Source organism: Lethenteron reissneri, chromosome 51 (assembly GCF_015708825.2).
Source record: "Lethenteron reissneri isolate LAM-NWPU_2019-01 chromosome 51, ASM1570882v1, whole genome shotgun sequence".
In the NCBI taxonomy this organism is placed as follows: domain Eukaryota; kingdom Metazoa; phylum Chordata; class Hyperoartia; order Petromyzontiformes; family Petromyzontidae; genus Lethenteron; species Lethenteron reissneri.
This window is the reverse complement of record NC_083829.1, coordinates 5,840,658-5,860,868: the sequence shown is the minus strand read 5'-3', so window position 1 is coordinate 5,860,868 and position 20,211 is coordinate 5,840,658. Positions and strand designations below refer to the sequence as shown.

Below are 20,211 nucleotides of genomic sequence, written 5' to 3'. Positions count from 1 at the left end.
CTTTTACACACACACACACGCTCTCATCCCTAAACACACACACGCACACTCTCTAACACACACTCCTTGTTTCACACACGCTCTCACTTACACACACACCCATCCACTAAACATAAACATACACACACGTACACAAACTCTCTCACACACTCACACACACTCACCCACACACTCACACACACACTCACACACTCACACACACTCACACACACTCACACACACACTCACATACACCCACACACTCACACACACTCACACACACAGTCACACACTCACACACACACTCTCATCCCGAAACACACACGCGCACACTCTCTAACACACACTCCTTGTTTCACACACGCTCTCACTTACACACACCCACCCACTAAACATAAACATACACACACGTACACAAACTCTCTCACACACTCACTCTTTGTCTCTCACACACACACTCTCACACACTCTCACACAAATATAACAAAGACCCCCTCTACAGCACCACGCCCGGCCGCCTTTGTCTCCCCAGTGGCAATGTTTACACGTCGCACCAGGTACTCATTTGAGGCTGAGTCGACCTAGGGGAGGCCCGAGACCGGTTCAGATAATCGTCACTGGTGTTGGCCGTGAGCGGGAATCGAACCCGGGTCGCCGGGTTCGTAGCGCAGCGTAGCGCTGACCGCTACACACGCACACACAATAACACGCACACACACACACAATAACACACACACAATAACACACACACACAATAACACACACACAATAACACACACACAATAACACACACACACAATAACACACACACAATAACACACACAATAACACACACACAATAACACACACACAATAACACACACACAATAACACACACACAATAACACACACACACAATAACACACACACAATAACACACACACAATAACACACACACAATAACACACACACACACACTATAACACACACACAATAACACAAACACAATAACACACACAATAACACACACACAATAACACACACACAATAACACACACACAATAACACACACACGCACACACAATAACACACACACTGACACGCTTACACTAACACACACGCACACGCTTACACTAACACACACACTGACACTGACACGCACAAACACTCCACCCCCCACCCCCTGCCCACCACTGGGAGTGGTCAGAGACACGGGGAGAGGCACACAGACTCGAGCCAGAGACGCGGAGACTCGAACAGAGACACGCAGATACAGAGACACACACACAGAGACAGAGACTCACACACAGACAGAGACACAGACAGAAACTCACACACACACACAGAGACAGAGACACAGAGACATAGACTCACACACAGAGACAGACACAGAGACACACACACAGACACTCACACACAGACACAGAGACAGAGACACATAGACACAGACAGAGACAGAGACAGAGACTCACACACAGAGACAGACACAGAGACTCACACACAGAGACTCACACACAGAGACTCACACACAGACAGAGACTCACACACAGAGACTCACACAACACACAGATACAGAGACTCACACACAGACACAGAGACTCACACACAGAGACTCACACACAGACACAGAGACAGAGACACAGAGACACAGACAGAGACACAGAGACAGAGACACAGACAGAGACACAGAGACACAGAGACAGAGACACAGAGACACGCAGACAGAGACACACACACAGACAGAGATACAGAGAGAGAGACACACAGACACACACAGAGACTCACACACAGAAACTCACACACAGACAGAGACTCACACACAGACACACAGAGACTCACACACAGAGACTCACACACAGAGACTCACACACAGAGACTCACACACAAACATAGACTCACACACAGAGACTCACACACAGACAGAGACTCACACACAGAGACACACACAAACAGAGACTCACACACAGAGACTCACACACAGAGACACACACAGAGACACACACAGAGACTCGCACACACACAGAGAGAGAGAGAGAGACAGAATCACAGGCTCAGAGAGACAACAGCAGAGAGACAGGCGGAGTCGTTACCCCCAGGACGCAATGGATGCACAGGTACGCGGGTACGTCGGTTCGGATCAGACGGGATCTGATTGAATGAAATGGGATCGTGTATCGGATCTGATCAGTTGGGATCGGATTGAATGAAATGGGATCGTGTATCGGATCTGATCAGTTGGGATCGGATTGAATGAAATGGGACCGTGTATCGGATCGGATCAGATGGGATCGGATTGAATGAAATGGGATCGTGTATCGGATCTGATCAGATGGGATCGGATTGAATGAAATGGGATCGTGTATCGGATCTGATCAGATGGGATCGGATTGAATGAAATGGGATCGTGTATCGGATCTGATCAGTTGGGATCGGATTGAATGAAATGGGATCGTGTATCGGATCTGATCAGTTGGGATCGGATTGAATGAAATGGGACCGTGTATCGGATCTGATCAGATGGGATCGGATTGAATGAAATGGGATCGTGTATCGGATCTGATCAGTTGGGATCGGATTGAATGAAATGGGATCGTGTATCGGATCTGATCAGTTGGGATCGGATTGAATGAAATGGGATCGTGTATCGGATCTGATCAGATGGGATCGGATTGAATGAAATGGGATCGTGTATCGGATCTGATCAGTTGGGATCGGATTGAATGAAATGGGACCGTGTATCGGATCGGATCAGATGGGATCTGATTGAATGAAATGGGATCGTGTATCGGATCTGATCAGATGGGATCGGATTGAATGAAATGGGATCGTGTATCGGATCTGATCAGATGGGATCGGATTCGTCCACAGTGGAGGCGAACCCCGAGTCGCCTCGCCACCGTTACGCCCCAGAGGTCTTAACGCGGCGGTGGACGCGAGCTCGGTAAGAAGCGGCAATTCCACGTTTCTATGGACGAGGCCAAGTTCGTTGATCCGTAAGACGAGCCCTGTTGACATCGCACGAAGTGGTACGGATTAGGAATTTTGTCGGTCGCGAAGGGATCGTGGTGATGATGGTGTCGGTGGTGATGATGGTGGTGATGGTGACGATGGTGGTGGTGATGATGGTGGTGGTGGTGATGATGGTGGTGGTGACGATGGTGGTGGTTGTGATGATGATGGTGGTGGTGGTGACGATGGTGGTAGTAGTGATGATGGTGGTGGTGGTAGTGATGATGATGATGGTGGTGATGGTGGTAAAGATGGTGGTGGTGGTGATGATGGTGGTGGTGACGATGGTGGTGGTTGTGATGATGATGGTGGTGGTGGTGACGATGGTGGTGGTAGTGATGATGGTGGTGGTGGTAGTGATGATGATGATGGTGGTGGTGATGATGGTGGTGGCGGTGACGATGGTGGTGGTAGTGATGATGATGGTGGTGATGATGGTGGTGGTGACGATGGTGGTGGTGGTGATGATGGTGGTGGTGACGATGGTGGTTGTGATGATGATGGTGGTGGTGGTGACGATGGTGGTGGTAGTGATGATGATGGTGGTGGTAGTGATGATGATGGTGGAGATGATGGTGGTGGTGATGGTGGTGGTAGTGACGATGGTGGTGGTAGTGACGATGGTGGTGGTGGTGATGATGATGGTGGTGGTAGTGATGATGATGGCGGTGGTAGTGATGATGATGATGGTGATGATGGTGGTGATGATGGTGGTATTGACGATGGTGATGGTGGAGATGATGGCGGTGGTGGTGCTGATGACAATGGTGGATCATCATGATGATGATGGTGGTGAAAGTGACGATGGCCACAATGAATGGAACACCGCCGTGATCAGCAGCAGCAGCGCTCGGCTTGAGTCAGCCAGTCAGTCAGTCCAGAGTGCCACCAGCTGAGTCCAACTCCCGGCACAACAGAGTTCGAACAATGGGACCCAAATTGTCTCCAACCTTCAAAGTTCAAGTTCATGTATTAGGTATATAGCCCTGTGAGCCATTCGGCTCTTGAATCGGGTGCAACCGCAACAAACAAACAAAAAAACATGAACAAGAAAACATCTTAAAGTGACGTAGATATATATGCTCCAAGCTCGTGTGCTGTTTCATTCAGACGCTGTCTCCCCGACAGACCTGGTTTTCACCTGAGGACGGCTGCTTGCGTTGTGGCCGAAACGTCGTGAGAATTATTTTATTGTCTTTTATTTTTATTATTTTATTATTACCCTTCTACGTGACTTTACCGAAAGAACCAAGAAGATGAATCCCTGCAGTCACGAAAGCTTTAAATCGAAATCTATGTAGCTCTTTTTCAGAAGCTACCTGGCTATTACAAATGATAGCTCAACGAAGTGGCTTATCATCAAAGTGACTGAGTGCAAACAGAAAATCCAAGAAAAGACGGCAAAATATTTCAGGAAAAAATCACCGTACACCAACGCGTTGCGTGCAAATATCCCCGTCTCATATTCTTAGGTTTTTTCGGTAAAGTCACGTAGGTAAAACATCAAAATTAATGAAAATAAAATAAAAATCACGACGTTTCGGAGGCAACACAAGTCTCCGTCATCAGGTGGGACCGGCTGAGACTTGTGTTGCCTCCGAAACGTCGTGATTTTTCTTTTATTTTATTTTCATTAATTTTGATGTTTTACCTACGTGACTTTACCGAAAAAACCTAAGAATATGAATCCTTGCAGTCACGAAAGCTTCAAATCTAGAATCCCCGTCTCAGTCCGCCCAGCATCGGTCTGTTACAGCGGTAACAGATCGTGTGGCCAGCCCTTACATCGCCGGCGTCCATAAATGACGTCACGCGATTTTGGACGATTTTTGACCCCCCGCCCCCCCCGCCCAGCCTGGTCACACGGCGTCACAAAAAGTCAGACCCCCCCCCACCCCTCAAATATGACGTCACAAAGCTCTGCCCCACCCCCCCCCCCCCCTATTTTTTTTTAAAAACATGCTTCGAATCGCTTTAAACTATTGTCTTTGTAGTGCGTATTTAATGTGCCGCTGCACTCTGATGTTGTAGGAGAACACATTTATTAAAAAGTCTATTTAATTAAGTAGAACGCGTTGTCTATATTTATTTAAAGTTGCGCATTTTGATGCGACGTCACATTTCTCAAACCCCCCCCCCCCCTCGTCACACATCGTCACAAATGTCTGACCCCCCCCCTCACCTAAGTGCGTGACGTCATTTATGGACGGCCCCTTACACAACACAGTACCTGTACTGTAGCACAAACGGCACGTGTTGTTGTTGTGTGTCGTTACGCGTGGGGGAGCGGTAGCCTAGTGGGTAGCGCGCTGCGCTGCTAACCCGGCCACCCGAGTTCGATTCGCGCTCACGGCCACCAGCAGCGGTGACGATCATCATCTGAACCGGTCCCGGGTTCAGATGATTATCGACTCAAATGAGAACCCGAGACGCCGTGGTGTGGTCAACATCGCCGCTGGGGAGACAAAGGCGGTCGAGCGTGGTGCTGGCCACCCACCCCCTCGTGTGCTAACAGCACTTGCCCCAACAGTCTGTTGAGGCTACACGGGGGTATCTTTGTCTTTGTAATGTTGTCCACTGAACTACTTAGCCGGGGAGCGGTGGGAGCGGTGGGAGTGGTGGTGGCAGCATCGCTGCTGCAACGTGTGGGTCTAAGTCTGTGTGTGTCTGTGTGTGTCTGTCTGTGTCTGTGTGTGTCTGTGTCTGTGGGTGTTTGTGTGTGTGTTTGTGTCTGTGTGTGTCTGTGTCTATGGGTGTCTAAGTCTGTGTGTGTCTGTGTCTGTGTGTGTCTGTGTGTGTCTGTCTGTGTCTGTGTGTGTCTGTGTCTGTGGGTGTATCTGTCTGTGTGTGTCTGTGTCTGTGGGTGTATGTGTGTGTCTGTGAGTGTCTGTGTCTGTGTGTGTCTGTGTATGTCTATGTCTGTGTGTGTCTATGTCTGTGTGTGTGTGTGTCTGTGTGTGTGTGTCTGTGTGTGTCTATGTCTGTGTGTGTCTGTGTATGTCTATGTCTGTGTCTGTGTGTGTCTATGTCTGTGTGTGTCTATGTCTGTGTGTGTGTGTCTGTGTGTGTTTGTGTGCGTCTGTGTCTGTGTGTGTCTATGTCTGTGTGTGTCTATGTCTGTGGGTGTCTGTGTCTGTGTGTGTCTGTGTCTGTGTGTGTCTATGTCTGTGTGTCTGTGTGTGTGTCTGTGGGTGTCTGTGTGTGTTTGTGTCTGTGTGTGTCTGTGTGTGTCTGTGTGTGTTTGTGTCTGTGTCTGTGTGTGTGTGTCTGTGGGTTTCTATGTATGTGGGTTTCTATGTCTGTGGGTTTCTACGTGAGTCTGTGGGTTTCTATGTGAGCCTGTAGGGTTTTATCTAAATCTGTGGGTTTCTATGTGAGCCTGTGGGTTTCTATGTGAGCCTGTGGGTTTCTATATGACCCTGTGGGTTTCTGAGTCTGTTGCTTTCTACGTGACCCTGTGGGTTTCTGAGTCTGTGCGTGTATATCCGAGCCTGTGGGGTTTTTCTAATTTTCCGTGAAACCTGTGGGTCTCAACTGCACGTGGGTTTCGAGGAGGTGCCATATAGCATCCTGGCTCGCCCGGAGAAGGCGGCACAGCAACAAACCGTATGCACCATCCGCTCGTCTGCCTGGGATAGAGCGTTGTCCCCTCGCACGGACGCACACGCGCGCGTGGGTTTTCCGCGGGCGCTCCGGTTTTTCTCCCGCTTCGGGCGACGCCCCCCATACGTGGAGGAGCGCCAGAGCTCGGGCAAATTGCTGTCGCCGGCTTCTCACCACGTGGCTCCTGATGCTGCCCTTCCCGCTCCCTCGCCCGCGGTTTAGTTCCAACAGGGAGCCACAGCCATGTGTTCACCTTTGCGTTCGCTTCGCACTGCTCGTCGTGTTTTTGCATTGTTTGTTTGTTGGTTGTTGTTGTTGTTGTCACGTTCTGACCCCGTGCCGCGACTGGACGTCTGCGACAAAGAGCTTCGTGGCTCGTCAGATTTCCCCCCCCCTCCCCGTCCCCCCCCCCCCGTGCACTGCAGATAAACACTCCGAGTGGTTCTCTCTGGGCGAGAGCGAGGCAGCGTCGGCCTGTCACAAGTTTACGTTAGTGGGGGGATCCTTGTCTTAGTCGTGCGAACACGCACGCGCGTCTTCGCCCGCGTGGGTTCACGCGAGCGTGCGCGTACACCCGTCCACCCGCGTGTCCACCCGCGTGTCCACTCACGTGTCCACCCGCGTGTCCACCCACGCGTCCACTCACGTGTTCACCCGCGTGTTCACCCGCGTGTCCACCCGCGTGTCCGCCCGCGTGTTTACCCGCGTGTCCACCCACGTGTTCACCCGCGTGTCCGCCCGCGTGTCCACCCACGTGTCCACCCGCGTGTCCACCCACGCGTCCACTCACGTGTTCACCCGCGTGTCCGCCCCCATGTCCACCCACGTGTTCACCCGCGTGTCCGCCCCCGTGTCCACCCACGTGTCCACCCACGCGTCCACTCACGCATTCGCCCGCGTGTTCGCCCGCGTGTCCGCCCGCATGTCCACCCGCGTGTCCGCCCCCGTGTCCACCCACGTGTTCACCCACGTGTCCGCCCCCGTGTCCACCCCCGTGTCCACCCCGCGTGTCCACCCCGCGTGTCCGCCCACAGACCACCACCCCGCTACGCGATGAGGGCAACATCTACCGACCGCAGAACCGCGGCGTCACCACGCTGGAGGACGTGAGCCCCACGGCGGCGCTGAACGGCGACACGGCGGGCCGCGTGGTGGACGCCCACACGCGGGAGATCGACCTCGTGCAGAGGGACCCCCGCGACCTCAACCGCGACGTCGTCCGGGTGCGGTGCTGGCCTCACCTCGCGCGACCGCAGATTACCTCGGCTGATCTCGCGTGACCTCGCTTGACCTTTGCTGATCTCGCTTGACCTCGCTGGACCTCGCCTGACCCCGCCCGCCATATCACCTTGACCTCACCGGACCGCACCTGATTTGTCACCTGACCTCACCTGACCCCACTTGACCTTGTCTGAACCCCGCACCTGACCCCACTTGACCCCAGCACGCCTATAATCCAGCACTGCGGAGGCGGCGAGGGTTGTCGGATCGCACTCAGATGTTTGTGTTCCTCTCGAAACTCCCGTGCCCGTGGGCGTAGAGGAGTGTGGACTAATCTCCATCTACACTATGGGACATCTCCTTTACCAGTGGCAACATATAGTGATAGGTTTTTACCCTTTCAACTGGTACAAAAACTGACACCTTTATACAAGGCGTCATGTTCGCAATAACCACAACACAAGCAGTCAAAATGCAAACAAAAAGAAACAACTCTGATAATGATATTCACTGTCCTTGAAGTTGATTGGTCCACACCCGAGACAGCTTTTCTTAGAGCCTAGTCTCCATTGGTGTTGGACCAGCTGACGCCAAAAGGCGTACACCTCAAAGACAACGTACTATTAGAGTATTGAGAGCTCGGGGTAAGCATTTACACTATGAGACATCTCCTTTATCTCCAAACATGATGCCTTGTATAAAGGTGTCAGTTTTTGTACCAGTTGAAAGGGTTAAAACCTATTACTGTAATCTCCATCTGTCCCATCTGTACGGGAGTAGAGTTGTTGCGTGGGTTTCCTTCGAGTGCTCCGGTTTACTCTCAGACGTATTCACTCCTTAATTGGGCTGAAAGCATCACGATGGTGAGACGTTAACTACCTCGCCTGGTGTACAGGAGGTCGTGGGTTCAATCCCGACCCTGACGCCTGCTGCTATGTATTTGGAGTTTGCGTCTCTCTCTCATCATCATCATCACGGTGGCTATGAGATGTTAACTACCTCGCCTGGTGTACAGGATGTCGTGGGTTCGATCCCGACCCTGATGCCTGCTGTATATTTGGAGTTTGCGTGTCTCTCTCATCATCATCATCATCACGGTGGCTAGGAGATGTTAACTGCCTCGCCTGGTGTACAGGATGTCGTGGGTTCGATCCCGACCCTGACGCCTGCTGCTATATATTTGGAGTTTGCGTGTCTCTCTCTCATCATCATCACGGTGGCTAGGAGATGTTAACTACCTCGCCTAGTGTACAGGAGGTCGTGGGTTCAATCCCGACCCTGACGCCTGCTGCTGTATATTTGGAGTTTGCGTGTCTCTCTCTCATCATCACGGTGGCTAGGAGATGTTAACTACCTCGCCTGGTGTACAGGATGTCGTGGGTTCGATCCCGACCCTGACGCCTGCTGTATATTTGGAGTTTGCGTGTCTCTCTCATCATCATCATCACGGTGGCTAGGAGATGTTAACTACCTCGCCTGGTGTACAGGATGTCGTGGGTTCGATCCCGACCCTGACGCCTGCTGCTGTATATTTGGAGTTTGCGTGTCTCTCTCATCATCATCACGGTGGCTAGGAGATGTTAACTACCTCGCCTAGTGTACAGGAGGTCGTGGGTTCAATCCCGACCCTGACGCCTGCTGTACATTTGGAGTTTGCGTGTCTCTCTCATCATCACTGTAGCTAGGAGATGTTAACTACCTCGCCTGGTATACAGGATGTCGTGGGTTAAATCCCGACCCTCACGCCTGCTGCTGCTGTATATTTGGAGTTTGCGTGTCTCTCTCTCTCCCCGTGGTCGCGTGGATTTTTCTCCGGGTCCTCCGGTTTTCCCCCTCCACGTTTAGAATCAACGTTACGTGTTTAGAGTTATTTGGCCGCTCTAAATGTCCACGCGACGATCAGCCACTTTGTTGAGCCGTCGTTTGTGGTAGCCAGGTCGCTTCTGAAAAAAGAGCTGGTATAAAAATATGAAGAGAAACGCAGAGCTCGGGCAATTGTTGCGTGTGCCGGCTACCCGCCTGGCTGCTGCTGCTGCTGCCTCGCGGATCGTGTCTGTGATTCCTCAACGATTGCGGGAGATGCACTTTGCATGAACGTGGCATATGATAATAACATCATATAACTAAATCAACATTCAACTTGATCTGCCTCTACCCTATCCACATTAACAACACATGACCTCGCTTGACCTGACCTAAACGAATCCAATCTGACCTAGCTGGACTCCATCTGACTCACTCTCTTATGTTGCTGGGCTATTGATGTGGTTCATAATGGCCAGCCCCACCAACATAATCACCACCACCACCACAACCACCACCACCAAATACACCACCACCAAAACACGATCACAACCACCACCACAACCACCACCACAACTATCACCACCACCAAAGGCAGCACTAGCACAGCCACCAAAAACACCACCACCATTAAAAACACCACCACCACCACCACTACAAACATCACCACCACCACTAAAAACTCCATCACCACCACTACAAACATCACCACCACCATTACAAACATCACCACCACCACCACCACCACTAAAAACACCACCACCACTAACATCACCACCACCACTACAAACATCACCACTAAAAATATCATCACCACCACCACCACTAAAACACCATCATCATCACCACCACTACTAAAAACATCACCACCACTACAAACATCACCACCACCACAAACATCATCACCACCACCACCACCACCACTAAAAACACCATCACCACCACTTTAAAACACCATCACCACCACTACAAACATCACCAAAAACACCCCCACCACCAAAAACACCACCACCACCAAAAACACCACCACCACCAAAAACACCACCAACAACAACATCCCCACCACCACTACAAACACCACCACCACTACCATCACCACCAACAACATCACCATCACCAACCACTACCATCACCACCACCACCACCACACCCATGCACGGTGCCGCTACCGCCCGCCCGTGTGGAGTGGTCGCGTGAGCGCGACCGCCGGGTCGAGCGCGCAGGAAGTTTGGGAAATCCCGGCGCGGAATTCCTGATCCGCGGATTCCGGAACGATCAATGAGACGAGGACCCCTCTCCCCATCCCCGTATGGGAGAGGAGGATTTGAGGGGGGGGGGGGGGTAGAGGGAGTGGTGGTTGGGGGGAGTCATTAATCCAGAACAAAGCTCGGAGCAAGCGTCAAAATGTGGAAAGTTTGAATAATGTTGTGCATGTGGAGGGTGGGGGGTGTGGGGGGTGTGGGAAGGAGCGGTGGTGCAGTGGTTAGCGCACTGCGCTATGAACCCGGCCACCCGAGTTCAAGTCCCGCTCACGGCCACCAGTGACGATTATTTGAACCGGTGCTGGGCGTCCCCTAGGTCGGCTCAGCCTCAAATGAGTACCTGGTGCGGTGTGTAAGCATCGCCACTGGGGAGACAAAGGCGGCCGGGCGTGGTGCTGTCCACCCACCCCCGGCACTTGCCCCAACAGTCTGTTCAGGCTATAGGGGGACCTTTGTCTTTGTGTATTGTGTGTGTGTGTCTAAGTTAAACAAATGCAGCACTGGACACTACAAAGGGGCAAATCATGTAACGGAAATCTGGCGTGGCCCGATAAAAAAAGGTTACAGGAGGCCTTGGAAAATGAAGGCAGCTGTCAAAATAATAACAACAGCAATAGCCACAATGGCGTTTATTCATCCACTAAAACCCTCACTGAGTCTCGAGACTGCTCTTCAGGTGGGTCCTGCCATGGTACGCACGGCCGGCTCCTGCTGCTGCTGCGATGGTCATCAACATCTACCCGGCGCGGCATTTGAAGCCATTGGCAGGTTTCTTAAATCGCATCCCACTGATGGATGCGATTTAAGTTCGGGCGTGGTGGGGTAAAGTGCGGGTACTCTTATCAAGGACGTTGGATGATGGGGCTACGCACGGCAGCTCCCTCGAGTCGAGGCCCTCTTCCGCCAGCGGTGGCGTGAGCAGGACATTGCGGGGCTGCGCTTTCATCGCTCTCTAATTTTTTTTGGCTTTCACTTGCTTGCGTGAGAGCAACACACTCGAGGGGAGGGTGGGGAGGAGCTGGGTGGGGAGGGTGGGTAGGGGCTGGGTGGGGAAGGGCTGGGTGGGGAGGGTGGGGAAGGGCTGGGTGGGGATGGTGGGGAGGGGCTGGGTGGGGAGGGTGGGGAGGGGCTGGGTGGGGAGGGTGGGGAAGGGCTGGGTGGGGATGGTGGGGAGGGGCTGGGTGGGGAGGGTGGGGAGGGTGGGGAGGGTAGGGAGGGGAGGGTGGGGAGGGGCTGTGTGGGGCGGATGGGACTAGTTGGATGGAGGGAGGGGTGGGGCTGGGTGGGGAGGGGCTGGGTAGGGAGGGGAGGGTGGTGGGAGGGGTGGGGCTGGGTGGGGAGGGGCTGGTCACCCCGTGGTGCCCTTATAAAACTCAACGTTTAACCTACTCACGCCGGCTTGTGCCCGCCCTCACAGTCGAGCATATTTGCGGAATACACCACGCCGCCGTTGACCCTGGCAATTGACCGAGCAACCCAACGTTCCTACCAGCTCCCTCCGCAGGAATGCGTTAATTAGGATTTTCTTAATGTGTTCTTTTTATCATGTCTTTGCTACAAATTTGTTACAACGTGATTTAATTTGGCCTACAATTTCACTTCTATTGTTCGTGACTTTAAAAGCACTACGTATTGCATTTTTGTTGCACAAATAGTACGGTAGATTGTGGGTGTCCATCACCACGCCCGGCCGCCTTTGTCTCCCCAGTGGCGACCTTTACACATTGAGGCTGAGTCGACCCAGGCGAGGGAGATGGGCGAGGGGATTGCAGAGAACCGATTCAGATAAATCACCACTCGATGCAACCTCGTGCACGGCGCGGACAGCACCAGGCGCGCCTGCGTAGCCTCATGTCGCCCCCTCGTGGAGCGATGGGTGACTGTCGACACGACGGCCGCCACGTGTCGACTCATTTGAAGTGGAATTCGCGCGGGTCCTCCACCAAGTGTTCAGCTCAGTTCATCCAAGTGGCCTGCAGCTTCTCTCTCCTGCACACGAAGCGTCTCGGTCTCAACCGGTGATTCTTCTTCTTCTTAGCCTGGGGCAGTGTCGGATTGAGCCAAGTGCGGGATCTGTAGCATATGTTGTTATAAAGAGGCCCTTACATTTTTTTTTAAAAACACATCAATTTTTGATTTGAAGCTTTCGTGACTGCAGGGATTCATATTATTGGTTCTTTCGGTAAAGTCACGTAGAAGGGAAATCATAATTTAAAGGTTAGAATCCCTTGTTCATCAATTGTTTTATATTTGTATTATTTCATTATTTCCCTTCTACGTGACTTTACCGAAAGAACCAAGAATATAAACACACCAATGTTAAAAAAAAAACTATTTTTAACTTGCACAGTACAGTAATTGTGTTTTTTCATTTGCTATACAGCCCAGATAATACGACAAATCGCTAACCTTAAACACCCAGTCGTTCATAAAAGTCGAAGGCGGTATAGTACTATAGTGATAGAGCAAGTGCAGAATCACTGAAGCGGAATTGATGGCTTGAAAGCATTTAGCGCGGGGCCCTTGAAAGTGCGGGGCCCGTAGCTTCTACATATGTAGTAGTACTATACGTGTAGTAGTAGTAGCTACTACACGTGTAGTAGCTACTACACGTGTATGTAGTAGTAGCTACTATACGTGTAGTAGTAGTAGCTACTACACGTGTAGTAGCTACTACACGTGTATGTAGTAGTAGCTACTATACGTGTAGTAGTAGTAGCTACTACACGTGTAGTAGCTACTACACGTGTATGTAGTAGTAGCTACTATACGTGTAGTAGTAGTAGCTACTACACGTGTAGTAGCTACTACACGTGTATGTAGTAGTAGCTACTATACGTGTAGTAGTAGTAGCTACTACACGTGTAGTAGCTACTACTACTACACGTGTAGTAGCTACTACAGCTACTACACGTGTAGTAGCTGTAGTAGCTACTACACGTGTAGTAGCTACTACTACTACACGTGTAGTAGTAGTAGCTACTACACGTGTAGTAGCTGTAGTAGCTACTACACGTGTAGTAGTAGTAGCTACTACACGTGTAATAGTACTACACGTGTAGTAGTACTAGTAGTAGCTACTAGTAACCTACTACTACTAGTAGTACTAGTAGTAGTAGCTACTACACGTGTAGTAGTAGCACGTGTAGTAGCTACTACATATGTGTAGCTATGTAGTAGTAGCTACTACACATATGTAGCTACTACACGTGTCGTAGCTGCTTGTGCATGAGGGTAATCCGGCTCTGGCCTGGGGTGCACACACAACTGCACTGGGGGTGCGAGACATGTCCAGATTGCGTGTTATTTTTTTTAGAAGGTAACTCATCAAAACGCAAATTAAACACGGGGGCACGTAAGTTACAACTTTGTTTCATCAACCCCCGATGTATTTATTAACATTGTAAACAAAACGTTTACGATTTAGAATCGAAGGGGTTCAAAGTCTGCACTAAAGTTGAAGAACCACTGATCTAGAGACTCACAACACGAAGCATCATCACAGCGATTAGCGCTGTCGAATACGTACGGTGCGAAAGAAGTCCAACATCCATCCATACATGATGCACCGCTCCTGACTGCCAAATCATCGCACCCGAGACCCGACCTGCCTGCAGAACGATTGCAGAGTAAACACAATGCGTCTTAACTCAAGTGATCTTAAAAGACAAACCACTGCTACACTAAATAGCACGGTCGGCTACGTACGGTGCGAAAGAAGTTCAACGTACGTACATCAACGTAGGACACGGGGGGGATGGGGGGGTCGTCAGGATTGTATAACGCAACCGCGAGAGAGCGATGATCCGAGACTTAACCCCATCGGCGTTTCCAGATGTCTCGAATTTCTCAAATTGTTTCAATTCCAAGGGCAGAAGTGGGGGGGGGGGGGGGGTGATTCCAGGGTTGTTTTGATGGTGGTGGGGTATAAGGGGGGGGCCGTGGGGGGATTATCTTGGTATGGGGAGCGGTGGCGTAGCGGTTAGATAGTGTGTGTTGCATTTCTCTCGAGCATGTAAGTTTTTTTTTATAGAGAGAGCTGTTTTCAAGTGAGTGTGTGCTTTCCACGTGTTTCTTGAGAGTGTGTGTGTTGAAGAGTGTGTGGCACGTATGTCAACGGCCACCAACACCAATGGCGATAATCTGAACCGGTCCTGGGCCTCCCTTGGGTCGACTCAGCCTCAAACCAGTACCTTGGGTGCGGTGCGTAAAAACATCACCACTGGGGGGAGACAAAGGCGCGCGGGCGTGGTGCTGGCCACACCCATCCCCCTCGTGTGACCGTTGCGGCCTTCATAGGTGCTGCCGGCTCACCGCACTTGCCCCAGCAGTGTGTCAAGGCTATACGGGGGATCTTTGTCTGTTTTTTTTTTAAAGATTGTCTCGGTGAATCAAAGCGCCGTCTGGAAATTCCACCGTTTCATCCTCCGTACCGCACCACTCTCCTCCTCCACCCCTTCCACAATCGCTCAGTTCGTAGCACCGACCACGAAAACCCATCGCTTGGAACCGCGTCACCCAGAGGTGCGCCAGGGACCATCTCTCCTGGCGTGAGTGGCGACGCTTCTCCGTAGCTGCTGCTTGCTGCTGCTGCTACACTCCTGGCAGCAGCAGCAGCAGCCGTCTGGAACTCTCTCTCCCTCTCTCTGTGTGTGTTTTTTATTTCACCAGGTCAGGCCCACTGAGCTATCCGGCTCTTTGTCAGAAGCCACGAATGACACCGCTCAGCGGAAGTGGCTTCTCAACGTGGGACATTCATAGCAGCAGCTAAATATTATATAATTACTCGCCTTTTGCCCGTCCAAGGACAGGCGTATTGCAGTAAATCTGAAACGTGCAATCAAAAAGCAGCCCGCGACGTGATAGTCATCGCATCAGTGCGTGTGCAATTTGTAAGGGCGCGGTGACACAGACCTATTCAATTTAAAGGTTATAATCCCTTATTCATCGTGACGTCCTTTTTACTTTGATGTCTCAACAGCGCTACGGAGATCGCGTGATGACGTGAGGGTTCTGCCCTTGCAGTGAGGGTTGTGAGTTGACGCTGAGGAGGGGGGAGGAGCCGCCTCGCCCCCCCCCCATGTGGAGTGACGTCACCAGCTAATTATTATTAATGAGGGGGAGTGTCCATTTGGAGGACGTCACCTGCTCATGAATATTAATGAGGGGTCTGTTCGATGTGGAGTGATGTCACGAGCGTTAAGGACAGACATTCCTGGGTGATTATAGTAGGTAGACCCACCTCCTCCTCCTCACCACCACCACCTCCTCCTTCTCCTCGCCCCTAACCCTCGCTCCTTCTCCTCGTCCGCGCACCTGCGTCCGGCAGGTGGAGTTCGAGGACGTGATCGCAGAGCCGGACAGCGCCCACAGCTTCGACGGCGTGTGGAAGGCCAGCTTCACGGCCTTCACCGTCTCCAAGTACTGGAGCTACCGCATCCTCACGGCGCTCGTCGGCGTGCCCCTGGCGCTGGCCTGGGGCGTCGTGTTCGCGCTGCTCACATTCCTGCACATCTGGGCCGTGGTGCCCTTCGTGAGGAGCTTCCTCATCGAGATCCAGGCCGTGAGCCGCGTGTACGGCGTGTGCGTGCGCGCCTTCCTCGATCCGCTCTTCCAGGCCGTCGGCAAGGTCCTCTCGGGCATACACGTCGTCCGCCGCAAGGAGGTCGAGTGACCACCTCCCCCCACCACCCCCCCCGACGGACCCATGACGACCGCCCACCCGCCCTCCCGCCATAGCGATGCCGGAGTCGATGGGAGGGGGACGTCCTGCTCACTCGGTCGCTCGCTCGGTCGATTGATTGGTTGAGCGATTGGATTGCTCCGATCAACTGACTGACCCGCTCGATGGACAACCCCGATCGCTCGCGCACCTTCAGTCCGGGACATCTTGCCGCATGGCCGCCACCATTCATGCGACCGAGCGAGCGAGCGAGCGACCTTCGGTGGAGTTGACCGCCCCACCCGCCCGCTCGCCCGCTCGCTCGCTCCGTCAACCAACCACTCGCCCGTTCTGTCCATTCCCTGCCCAGTTGACCCTCCGCACCCACGAATGACGATACTCCTTCACTCACTCACCCGCTCGCTCGCTCACTCGCTCGATCGCTTCACCAAGCAGCTACTTAACCTCGCTCACCGCTGGCCCACTCGCTCGCTCTTACTCAGCAAAGTGTGGTACAGCGAGTGACAGCTTACTCGTCAGAGTGTTCTTTGATTTGCTGTTTGCCCGCCCGCCTGATCAACTGCACCGCTTGTGCGGGTTGACAGAATCACCCGTGCGGTCGACCGCTCGTTTGAATGCTCGCTCGATTGATTGACGAGTCGACCGACCACTCACTCAGTCAACCACCGGCTCAGTTGCTCGACTCAACCATTCAACCGCTCAATTGATCATGCATTCAGTGAAACGCTCGACAATTTCAGCCGCTCGCTCAGTCAACCACTCGCTCAGCCACTCGATCAACCACTCACTCAACGGCTCGTCCATTCAACCACTCGCTCAGCCACTCACTCAGCCACTCACTCAATGGTGCGTTCATTCAACCACTCGCTCAGCCACTCAATCAAACCACTTAACAGATAATTTACTCAACCACGCGCTCAGCTAATCAATCAACCACTCACTCAACGACTCGTTCATTCAACCACTCGCTCAGCCACTCAATCAACCACTCACTCAACGGCTAATTTACTCCACCACTCTCTCAGCCACTCAATTAACCACTCACTCAACGGCTCGTCCATTCAACCACTCGCTCAGCCACTCAATCAACCACTCACTCAACAGCTCATCTATTCAACCACTCGCTCAGCCACTCAATCAACCACTCACTCAACGGCTCATCTATTCAACCACTCGCTCAGCCACTCAATGAACCCCCACACTTAACAGCTCAACTCAATCACCATACTCAAGCAACCGACTGCTCACTTAACCAATCGTTCCAACTACCGCTCACTCACCCAACCCACTCGCCCGACTGCTCAACGCTCAACTACGCAGCCAGCTTCACGGCTGGGGAGGAGGGGGGGGTCTTGGTTTGCTTTGGGAGCGACGTCGTTTGGGACCTGACGTGATGTAGCCCAGCGCTTAGTTAACGCGTGCACAGATAATCACGCGAGGCCTTTGGGAAACGCATCGAGATATTCGCCACGTGGAGTCAATTGAGTGTCATTACAGAGTAAACGCAACGCCGTCTTGACTAAAGTGAGCTTGAAAGACGCACAACTGTATACCAACGCAATGTCGTGTGTTAGCCATGCAGCTGCCCTGCTCACTCCTCGATGTCAGCGTTGTGGACGACTCTGAACCTAAAAAAAAATCCGCTGATGGAAATTCCACATTCCTAGGCCGAGGGCCAGTACATCCACATAGCAAAAACAAATATATGTAACGTTTTACTTCACTCACAAGTGGTGCTAGCACAACACTCGAATCCACAGAGGGACGATGTCGATGCCGACGATGACGCTCGTGATGGTGGTGATAATGGTTTCGGGTTACAAAAAAATAAGTAATATTAAAAAAAAAAATTTTTAAAAGACACGCTTTAATGAAATGTACTAGTAATGGAAGAACTCCACGACTCCAGAAGTGGCCCCGAAGCTTGCCACAACGTAAGGGCTCCGTGGCCAATTACAGCCAACGTTAGTTGACCATGGACAATTCGAGCCAAGCCGAAACATAACATATAAAAAATAATGTTTAAAAATATATATATATTTTATGATAGAATATAGTATTGTCATCGGTATACCAAGTTTGCAGTCGATACCACATTGGGAAGTGGGTTAAAATTGAGTTCCAAGATTTGAGGATACGACAACAACAACCGAGTGAGTGAATAGAAAGCGTGTAGTAGTAATACTAATGATGGTGATGTCAAAGACGAGGATTAGGGGGCCCCCAGGGTCGAGGGTTAGGGGGCCCGTGGGGTCGAGGGTTAGGGGGGTCGTGGGGTCGAGGGTTAGAGGGCCCGTGGGGTCGAAGGTTAGGGGGGTCGTGGGGTCGAGGGTTAGGGGGCCCCCAGGGTCGAGGGTTAGGGGGCCCGTGGGGTCGAGGGTTAGGGGGGTCGTGGGGTCGAGGGTTAGAGGGCCCGTGGGGTCGAAGGTTAGGGGGGTCGTGGGGTCGAGGGTTAGAGGGCCCGTGGGGTCGAGGGTTAGGGGGCCCGTGGGGTCGAGGGTTAGGGGGCCCGTGGGGTCGAGGGTTAGGGCGCCCGTGGGGTCGAGGGTTAGGGGGGTCGTGGGGTCGAGGGTTAGGGGGGTCGTGGGGTCGAGGGTTAGGGCGCCCGTGGGGTCGAGGGTTAGGGCGCCCGTGGGGTCGAGGGTTAGGGGGGTCGTGGGGTCGAGGGTTAGGGGGGTCGTGGGGTCGAGGATTAGGGGGCCCGTGGGGTCGAGGGTTAGGGGGGTCGTGGGGTCGAGGGTTAGGGGGGTCGTGGGGTCGAGGGTTAGGGGGCCCGTGGGGTCGAGGGTTAGGGCGCCCGTGGGGTCGAGGGTTAGGGGGGTCGTGGGGTCGAGGGTTAGGGGGGTCGTGGGGTCGAGGGTTAGGGCGCCCGTGGGGTCGAGGGTTAGGGCGCCCGTGGGGTCGAGGGTTAGGGGGGTCGTGGGGTCGAGGGTTAGGGGGGTCGTGGGGTCGAGGATTAGGGGGCCCGTGGGGTCGAGGGTTAGGGGGGTCGTGGGGTCGAGGGTTAGGGGGGTCGTGGGGTCGAGGGTTAGGGGGGTCGTGGGGCAGGTGTCTCGCGGTAGAAACGAGATCTCCGCCTCCACGTGCTATTTGACAATAATTGCATCTCTACTGTAGGTTCAACAGGAGTGGATGTTGAGCACTGACCTTTAATTGCAGAATTATGTTTGCTTATTAGATACGTAAATATACATATATATACGCGCACCTGCGAGACAATGCATGCATTCACAGTTGTACACGTTTCACTTTAAAGACAAAGATCTCCCGTATAGCCTCTGCAGACTGTTGGGGCAAGGGGCCGTCCATAAATGACGTCACGCACCTGGGGGGGGGGGGGGGTCAGACGTTTGTGACGATGTGTGACGAGGGGGTGGGGTAAGAAATGTGACGGCACATCAAAATGCGCAACTTTAAATAAATATAGACAACAAGTTCTACTGAATTAAAGAGACTTTTTAATAAATGTTTTATCCTACAACATCAGAATGCAGCGCCACATTAAATACGCACTACAATGACAATAGTTTAAAGCGATTTGAAGCATGTTTTATTTTCAAAATGGAAATATGGTTTTGGGGGGGGGGGCAGAGCTTTGTGACGTCATATTTGAGGGGGGGTCTGACTTTTTGTGACGCCGTGTGACGAGGGGGGGGGGGGGGGTCAAAAATC

At 52.4% G+C, this 20,211-nt stretch overlaps 1 protein-coding gene across 1 annotated transcript; it reads left to right on the top strand.

Annotated features, from left to right (window-relative positions):
- The first annotated feature begins 1,067 nt into the window (after window positions 1–1,067).
- LOC133355488 (caveolin-1-like) lies at window positions 1,068–18,791 on the top strand. Its single transcript, XM_061572804.1, has 3 exons — window positions 1,068–2,072; window positions 7,605–7,793; window positions 16,186–18,791. Exons 1-3 carry the CDS (start codon window positions 2,061–2,063, stop codon window positions 16,528–16,530), a joined length of 546 nt encoding a protein of 181 aa, XP_061428788.1. The 5' UTR covers window positions 1,068–2,060; the 3' UTR covers window positions 16,531–18,791.
- The last annotated feature ends 1,420 nt before the right edge of the window (window positions 18,792–20,211 follow it).